This window comes from Anoplophora glabripennis, unplaced genomic scaffold (assembly GCF_000390285.2).
Source record: "Anoplophora glabripennis isolate ALB-LARVAE unplaced genomic scaffold, Agla_2.0 scaffold185, whole genome shotgun sequence".
Classification (NCBI taxonomy): domain Eukaryota; kingdom Metazoa; phylum Arthropoda; class Insecta; order Coleoptera; family Cerambycidae; genus Anoplophora; species Anoplophora glabripennis.
This window is the reverse complement of record NW_019416354.1, coordinates 492,341-501,924: the sequence shown is the minus strand read 5'-3', so window position 1 is coordinate 501,924 and position 9,584 is coordinate 492,341. Positions and strand designations below refer to the sequence as shown.

At 30.8% G+C, this 9,584-nt stretch overlaps 1 protein-coding gene across 1 annotated transcript; it reads right to left on the bottom strand.

Moving 5' to 3' along the window:
* Positions 1–551: 551 nt before the first annotated feature.
* On the bottom strand, positions 552–8,329 carry LOC108906669 (E3 UFM1-protein ligase 1 homolog). Its single transcript, XM_018709986.1, has 4 exons — positions 8,093–8,329; positions 7,364–8,033; positions 5,245–6,661; positions 552–978 (listed from the first exon to the last, which is right to left on the bottom strand). Exons 1-4 carry the CDS (start codon positions 8,164–8,166, stop codon positions 851–853), a joined length of 2,289 nt encoding a protein of 762 aa, XP_018565502.1. The 5' UTR covers positions 8,167–8,329; the 3' UTR covers positions 552–850.
* Between the last annotated feature and the right edge of the window lie 1,255 nt (positions 8,330–9,584).

The window sequence follows — 9,584 nt, the reverse complement described above, 5'->3', positions numbered from 1 at the left end:
GAATGGTAACTAAAACTTTAAAAGCATTTTTCGAGAAACCAATTTTTTTAACAAGCCGGAAACATAACACAAAAAGTTTTCAACGAATCAAATTGAAATTTTGTAGAGGTTCACAATAACATACTTCAGAGAACATCATAGGCTTTTTTTGACTGATTAACGATCTTCATTGTTATTAACAATTTAATGCAAAATTTTTCGTCTTTTTTCAATACTTTTTTTTATGTTCACTAATCAACAATTATTAATATTTTTTAACCTACCTAAAAACAAGTACAATAAAGCCTTTTTGTTCTTGAATCGATTTTTCCTTAAACAATCCCGCAAATCACCTTTTTTCCAATCTCTAGAGCAGCGGTATTCAAACTGTGTTCCGCGGAACCCTGGGGTTCCCCACAACCTATCTGGGGGTTCCACGAGTCAGTTAAAAATTCAAAATTTTGAAATTAACAGTATCGATACTGCAAAATTCAAAAATGATGAAGGTCTCATTCACTTTTTCAACTTAACTATTGGTTAGCATACAAAAAAAATATATAAAACCACAATTATAAATTACTCGAATATTTATTAATATAAGTAAAATCATTATTTACACTTAGCCAGGTAAAACTAAACTTAAATTAGAAGCTCCTATATTTATAAAACAAAAAAACTACTTTGTAAAATATATACAAACAAGTTATATACATTTACATCTTTCACCGTTACTCCTAACTGACATCATTTGTATTAGCCAAGATTGATTCTTTATAAAAATTGCTAGCACATAAACAGTTATGTGACTATGGCGAAATTTTGTACAGGATATACTTCAAATAAAAAGAGTACCAATTATTAATCCCAAATATTATGACTTCTCTGCTCCAGGCTTCTTAAAATCATTTGCTATGCTTTTTATTGTGGCCATCTTTTCCTTTAGCTTTTCCTTTGCATTTTCGGCTTCTGATCCTGCACTTAACATTAGGGTAACAAAATCTAAAAAAAAATATTTTTAAATTATACATTGTTTATTATTAGCTTTCCTACTTTAAAGCTATAAATTTAACTTAATTCAAGACATTTTCTGAAATTATTATTAATTAAAAGTTATAAAGGGGACCTCTTCAAAAGTGCAGTAGTACGCTGAATTATTTTTTAAATTTCAACCTTTTGAAAATTTTATTAGCATTTGTTCCGAAATATATTAATTGGACATTTTCTATACCTCCCATACCAATTTGGATAATTTGTACTATAATGTGTAATAATAAAAAATAAACATTTCTACAGGCCAGGCCAAGAGGTAGAGAATGTTTTTTTTCGTTTTTCAGTTAAAAAAACTGATTTGGAATGTGCAATTTTACGGAAGTGATTATTCCCGAAAGTGCATTCTTAGGGTCTATTAAATATCTATACATATATGAACATCATCTATCTATTAGATAGTGTCATTATAAAATTTCACTTTCTCTAAATTTTTGTGTTTTTTATATAATTTAATATTTATTAATAATATAAATATATAAATAATTCTGTTTTTAAAAAAAGTCACTTGAAAAGGCAATTCTTAAAAAGCAGAAATAAATAAATTTATTATATATTATTATAGAGGTATTAGAAACTATAGGAGATTTTTGCAACATTATTTAACTATTTCAATACATTATGATTTTTTATTTTAAGTTCAAGTTAATTATTACCGACTAGTTTGTCTATAAATGGAGTTATTTATTTAGCATACCTACATATTTGGTATCAGAGTATACAAGCTGATTCCTACAGATATTAAATATTAGAAAGGGTCACAATCAAAATGTCGAAGTCAATATTTTTTTAAAATTTTTAATGATCCCATTGTATTTAAAACTCTATTTGCAACAAAAAATTCCTTTTTTTATTTAATTAGGGATTTCTGCTATACTGAAAGAATGTCATAAATAAATAATTACATTTAAAATTTAAAAAAATGAAAACAGAAATTGATTATTTTTTCAAATAAATTATTAATTGTTTTCTATAAGTGGAGGGTGATAAATATACTTAGAGTAATGCATTTTTCATGAAAATAACTACTTAAGTAATGTTATATAACTATTTTTTGTGTGTATGTTTTTTAAAAGACACCCTGTCTTTTAAAAAACACCGCACACTAAGACTGCCAGTTTTGTTTCTATTTTTAAAAACAAAAGATTATCATTAATGGATCCTCAAATACTACAAATGAGCATTAATTATTAGTTTTTTCAGGCAAAATACATGTCAATGTTTTTTTATGAGCTGATAATTCTTTTTAAATCTGTTTGACATAATACTTTTCTAAATCTAACAATATATAATATGTAATTTGATTTTCGTCTCAATTTTTGCGAAAATTTTATGAGAAAAATATATAAAATATTAATAACGAATTAATTTGAGCGTCCCAACAAGATTGTCACATATGTGATAAAAACAATTCAATCAATATGGAGACAAATGTCAAATATCATTTAAGGTAGAAACATATTATTATCAAATATAGTCTAGGTGGAGGCCGCAGAAATAAGTAACTAGCAATATGGCTGATTTTTCTTTATAAGTACTTCAAATTATGCAGATTAATATAAGAAAAAATTAATTGGTCTATCGATTTCCTAGTCCAAAAAAATTTGGACACATTTTGATTTTAAAAATTCTTTAATATTTTGGTCTAAGATGGAGAAAAATAAAGAGTACCACCTTGTAGGGGAAGGTTTTTCCAAAAAAGATACTTTGTACTTTCTTTGTCCGACCTACGGTTTGGCCGGAAAAAATTCAATAAACCAGGTATGCATTCCGCACCTGCGAAGCTCGGCCTAGCGCTGAGAACCTATTTTTTGAATAAAATGTTGAGCGCCCGGCGCTCTACATTATAAACTATTGCATAGCATAATTATAGGGTATTAAATTAATAATTGTGCCCATTTTCAAGTAGGAACTCAAAACTTTTCAATGGAATGGTAAATTTATTTTTTTCAAATAAAAGATCGATTAAAAAATTAAGCATATAGATTCAAATTGAAAACCGAGCGACTTAATAACAAATATACTTAAACAATTGGATTTGTTATTTAGGTGACCTCTTTCACAAATCAAATTTCTGGGTAATGGATCTAATTACGAAATACGACCCATGTAGTTATTTAAAAAATTGTAAGAATTTTAAGTTTACGGCAAAATGTATTTAGCCTCTGGAACTTTATTAAAACTAACGTAATTTGAATGGAATTACACAGATTAAGAATCCCTAAGCACAAATTTATGTGGTTACGAACATTTTTCACTTTTACTTAATGATTTTTTGTATATTATAAGAAAATAGCAATTTTTCTGATTTCCGGTGTAAATCTCCTTTCATCGCTTAATATAAAATTTGATACTGTTACAATATAAAGACAAGTAATCAGAGTAGAATGTAAACAGTCAACAGGTATGAAAGTATCCAGGTAGGAAATACAGTACCTATATGTGAAAATGATGATTCTATAAGTACGATCGTATTCGATGCAAAGTAATAAATCATTGCCTGTCAAGGGAATCAGTGCAACACATTTTATAGGGGGTTTTGAAAATTGAATAATTTCTTTATGCATTATGGATTAACAGTTATATATTTATGAAGGACAAAATGAAAAACAAAGGCATCTCCTTCGCACATTGGGCGGCAGGACAACAATACATTTATTACTCCCTTCGTTCTCCCTCATATGACTTGTGTCTTGTGTTTTTTGCGGCGGCGCACGTGCCGGCCTGGCGTGGTCAGTTTCGTTTCGTTATTTGTGAGGTTATAACTGTTATAAGTGCAATTTTATTTCTTTCGGGCTATATGTGTGTTCCGCGCTATTATTTGAGAGTTTGTGAGTGAAATCATATTTCTTGTGCTCCGTAGCAAAAGTGTTTTTAGTGTTTTATTTGTGTGCTGTTTGTGTGTNTTAAGCATATAGATTCAAATTGAAAACCGAGCGACTTAATAACAAATATACTTAAACAATTGGAATTGTTATTTAGGTGACCTCTTTCACAAATCAAATTTCTGGGTAATGGATCTAATCACACAATTATTTACATATTCTAATAACATAACCTCATTACTGATCTGAGGCTGGAAATCTGTTGGGTTGGTACTTCCGAACTTCACGAAGAAATTGACGAAAATTAGAACATGCTCTAATTCGTCAAGAACTTGATGAATAAATTCATGAAGTTATTTGACAGCAGATTTGGTGCTTTACACTTTTCCAATTTCTTGATGAAGCGACTTCATGAATTAATTGATCAATAAATTGTCAATGTAAAACGGCTATAATAAAAATATGTAAATATTACCTTGTATTTACTATTTACTACCTTGAGTGTATCCGAAAATCTAAAAAATTTTGGAAAATTTTGAAAAATATTTTAATTTTATTTACTTTTTATTTTTTTGCATTGAATTAAGATCGAATATTCATTTTTACATATTGATGTATTCAATATTTAAGTGAAATTTGACAATTCTTATGTTTGATACATTCTTCAAATTAACTTTAGATACAATCAATTTGAAGAAAAAAGAATGAATAGACACTTTTCTAATTTAATTCGTTTTTTATACATTAAGACTGCGAAATAAAGTAAAGTAATTTTCAACAGTTAATATCTCAAAAACAGTTGAAAGCACAAAAAAATACCCTAGCACCACAATACAATAACTAGAAATTGAATGTAAGTACTCATCGAATTTTCAAAATACTCAATGGTATCAAAATTTAATACAGTACAGTATCTTCTAGTATCTTCGCAACCCCGACAGTATTTGATAAATTATACAGGTAAACCAAATTCATTTGTCCCCTGAGGATAGGATATGCAGTGAAAAAATGAAAAAATAGTGCACTGAAAGACTATGGGCTACCTGGTGCCTACATTTCCATATCATTTCATCAAGTACTTTTTGCATGATGTGCATTTAACGAATTTTTACCATTAAGTTTCATTAGTCAGCATCAAACATTATTGAAATATGAGATATTACACAAAAATTTACGACACAATTTCATAAGAACTTTTTCCCCCAAAAAAATTTAAAGAATTGTCCTCTTCATTATCAGAATGTACTTCAGACCACCTTTAGACCATCAAGAATTTAGAAATATTTTAAAAATCAATTTGAATTAGTAGCATAAATCTGTTTCCAAACCTTTCAAAATTGTTTAAAACAGTTTTAATCTCAGTTACAGTTACGTATAAAAAAAATGTTTTTACCATGATAGGAGGTAAATTCTGCATGCTGATCTTCAGCCAAATATTGTTTCAGAAACGACAACAATCCAGAAACATGCCTGCCGCTGGCATGAAGCATACACTGAGTGGCAGTAGTGAAAATCACCAAAGTGGCAAGATGCAGCACCAATGCCAAATCCTCGCATTTATTCAACTGTTCCAGCAGTTGATGCTTATGGTTCAAAACAATTGTACGATCCTTCTTCTTGTCAATCTTTTTAATAATCATACTGCAGGCGCTTAGGCCTTCCTCTACAGCAGTCATAAAATCATCAATATTCTGACCTGTTAAACTTTTCACTAGTGGCAACAGCGGAACTTTAAACTCCGCAGGTAAGTCATTAACAAATTTAAGCCTCTGGTCGTTGTTAAAGCTATCCGTAACAAGACTTGAATTCTGTTCTGCTGCCACATAATTTAGTATTTCCGTTACAATGTCCGTACACAAAGTTTTTAGTAAATATTTTACTAATAGGGTTTGTAAATCATTAGGTAAGAGTTTAATTCCCTTTTCGAATAACCGGACATCTCCAATCAAAGCGTTTAATTTATTTTGTAGTTCATTGTGGGTCTGCCTTCGGTTAGCAGTCCTGTCAGCTACCGTTGTAGCATAAATATTAGCTGCAATTTCTAATCCCTGCTCGTTTAATTTGGGCAATAAGTATTGCGTGAGAGGTTCAATCAGATCGTCCAAACCTTCTTCTTCTAAACTATCCTGTATAATACCTTTAACGTCATCGGCACTGACAATTTCTAACGATGCCTTCCTTTCTACAATTTCAGTGTCCTCTTCAGAATTTCTACTAAGTAGTTTACTTTGTTTCTTAGTCGACTTAGTTTTTGTTTCTCTACCTTGGGTGCCACCACCACTCTTTCCACCAGCTGCCTTCTTCCTGCGTTCTTCCCGTTTGTCCACCTTCTCTTCCACATCCTCAAATTTCTGTACCTTAGCCTGCGAAGCCTGCAGACTTATCTGATATTGCTGGTATTTACCAGATTCAACAATATTTTTGGTTTTTTCCTTCACTAGTTCATCACAAGTTTTAGATAAATTATCTATAAACGATTTACTAATAATAAAACTATCAATAACAATTGTTTGCTGTTGTTTCTGTCCTGTTAAAACAGAGTTTAGTATTGCTTGTACATCTTTTTCATTAAAAACTGAAGGTAGGTTGCTTTGAAGGTCAACATACGATTTACTTGAGATACATTCGTCGATGTCTGCTTCTACACGTTCCAGTATGTTCTTAGAAATAACACATGAATTCAGCAAAAGGATTTCTTCACTAGACAGTTGTTTTTTAATATAAGTCTTGTAATCTGATATCCCTAAACGGGTCAAGGCATCAAATTCCAAATAACCATTTTGTTTATAGAAGTTGTTGACCCATTCACTCTAAAAGTTACAATAAAATGGTTTTTATTATATTTTTATATGGGAATGATGCAGCTTCAAACTTCCATACTTTTTTTATACAAAAAAAAACTAATTTTGATTTCCTAAACTCGACTCTAAAATTATTTTGTGACTGTCACATACTGTTTTCCAGAAAATTGTAACATTACGGATTGTCACGGACATGTCAGAAAATCAGTAATAATTTTGAATATCTGAACTTAATCTTAAAATCGTTTTCCTACATAAGGGCCATTGATAATAGATGAGACAATTTAATCACAGTTTTTGAAAGCACTTTATCTCAATACAATGTAGCTAACAATTAATCTACGAAGGTTATATAGTTTATTAAAGCTGAATTTTGTTTGCCAAAGCATGAAGTTTAAACTAACCTGTGAAAACAAAGCTTTCTAATGATTCAGTAACTTACAAAAAATTATGTTAGATAAAAAGTTAACCTAAGTTAGGTTGGGTTAGATTAGGTTGAGTTACATAAGTTTATGTTCAAATTCTTATTGACAAGAAATAGAAGCATATTGCAATCTTTTAGATAGCAGTATTTAACTTCAACCTCAAACAAACTTCAGATTCCTATTTAGGATGTCAAAATTAGAGTGTACTGTAAAATACATAAACTGAGGCTGCATCATTCTATACCATTGTAAAAAGCTTTAAAAGTTATATTTAAAATTTACTTACTTGCGACCTGGCATAAACATTAGGAATATATTGAGCTCCTGCCATTCTACCTGTGAGCGAGCCATAAGCATCAGTTTGTTCAAAAAGTGAAAAGAATAATTTTTCGCTCATATCAACCTGATTTAGAATTGACGCAACTGGTGTGGGTCTAGTTAAACCACCTAATGCTCCCCTAATTTTTGCCTTACTTCTAGCGATAAACGACTCAGTGAAAAATATTCTCGGGTCATTCTGATCTTGCTTTCCAAAGATCAATTTCCCTAAATTTTTTTCTAAAACTTGTTGCTGCAGAAAATCTGCGGGAAGATCATACTGTATTGTTAAATCACTGACATTTATTTGACCCTGCTGAGATAATTTTTCATTAATTTCTCCTGCAATTCTTGTTATGTATGAGCTATCGATCAATTGACCTAATATCGACTGTATATCTTTTTGTCCTTTCACTACGTCGTTAATATGAGCATTAACATGGCCTAGATCAACTCCTAATGATTTCGACAGTTCTACTAAATTTATACGTCCTCCATTGTCATACAGCTCTCCTCGTATATCATTTATCAATTGTGAGGGCGTCAGGTACTCTTTTCCGTCACTTGTAAAGATTAAATCTATCATTTTGTGGTCGATGAGCCATGACACTATTTCAATACAATTCCTTTCAGACAACCTACAAAACAATAATAAATTATATGCATTATACAAGGGTGCAGAGCGTAAGAAACATACCTTTGTGTTGTTGAGCTTAACTGAACCTTCTGAAAATCAGCTGCTAAACGTTTAACTTCTTCCCAGTCTGCCATTGTCAGGTTATCTGCTAATTTATCTTCTTGTTTAAGGGTTCCAGGTATGTTTCAATTATAAAGAATAATTCTACTTTCAATTACAATTAGAATTACCTCTTGTAAAAAAAAGAAAATATTATTCCATATGGATATACGATTTGTTTTTGCCAAACTGTCAAACTGTGAAACGTCAAAACAATGAAAATAGTGTGATAGATGGATGCGTTCCGAATGCACTCAAGTTAACGTCGTGTAGAGTCTGTGTGTAGAGCAGAATTATATGAAATAATATAGAACCGATTTGATAATGTTAGATTGCTTTACAGATTAGTTGATTAGTAAAAGGTATTAGAGTAGTTATTATGTACTGAGCGTCCAAATATGAAAAGACGTCGCTATATCTGAGGGACGGTTAATTATGGAGCTCTGGGAAAAAAATGGAAGAAGTGACCAAGACAAATCATAGTAAATTATTTTTAGGTTCCTCAGTTCCTTCTATGTAGATGGCATACTAAATATGACTATCTACGTTAACTTAAAAATTGTATTATTTCAACAAACGCTATCTACAAAAACGTATTAAATGTAAGTTCTTTATTGAAACGGCTCAAAGATTTTTCGTTGTAATTCATGTAGGTACAGTTTTACACGTCAATATAATGATGGAAGGAAATGGTCAACATGTATTTAAAATAAATGCCTGCAACGTAACAGCACGTCGTTTAACCTGGTTGATCAACAGTTACTAATTTGATGTGTCTGACGCAATATATCGCAACTAGCAATAAATTAGATGGCAGTGGTCAGGTAGATGTAATCTATACTGATTTCTCAAAAGCATTTGATCCGCTAGACCCATGGTATTCTATTCTCAAAATGATCTAATTTAGGCTTAACTAAACCACTTGTTAACTTTTTCGCCTCATACCTCTCTCAAAGGAAATTGGCAGTGGAGTATCGTGGTTTCCGATCAATAGATATAAATGCCACCTCTGGGATTCCTCAAGGATAGGTTCTCGGTCCGCTATTATTTTTAGTCTTTATTAATGACATTGTCCGGAACCTGACTTGTAAGGCCCTTCTTTATACAGATGATCTCAAATTGTATCTGTTTGTGTTATTAGATATTAATAATTGTGTCAAACTTCAGTCTAACCAGTGGCGGCTCGTGACTTTTTGAGATGGGTGGGCAAAATATTTTTTCCCTCATGTAACTTAATATCATATATTAATTGCAATCTACGTTAGTCTATTTACTTTTGAAAGTGTAAAAAACTTAAGAATTATGAAGATAGTTAATATAAATATACCTGAAAATTATATTAGTTATTCCAAAAGTATACCTAATAGTTCAGCAAGAACAAACGAGAATGTCATCACAGTGATTTCTTGCCGGGATAGGGGATAAGGCAAGGATTAAGGCATAGAAGGACATA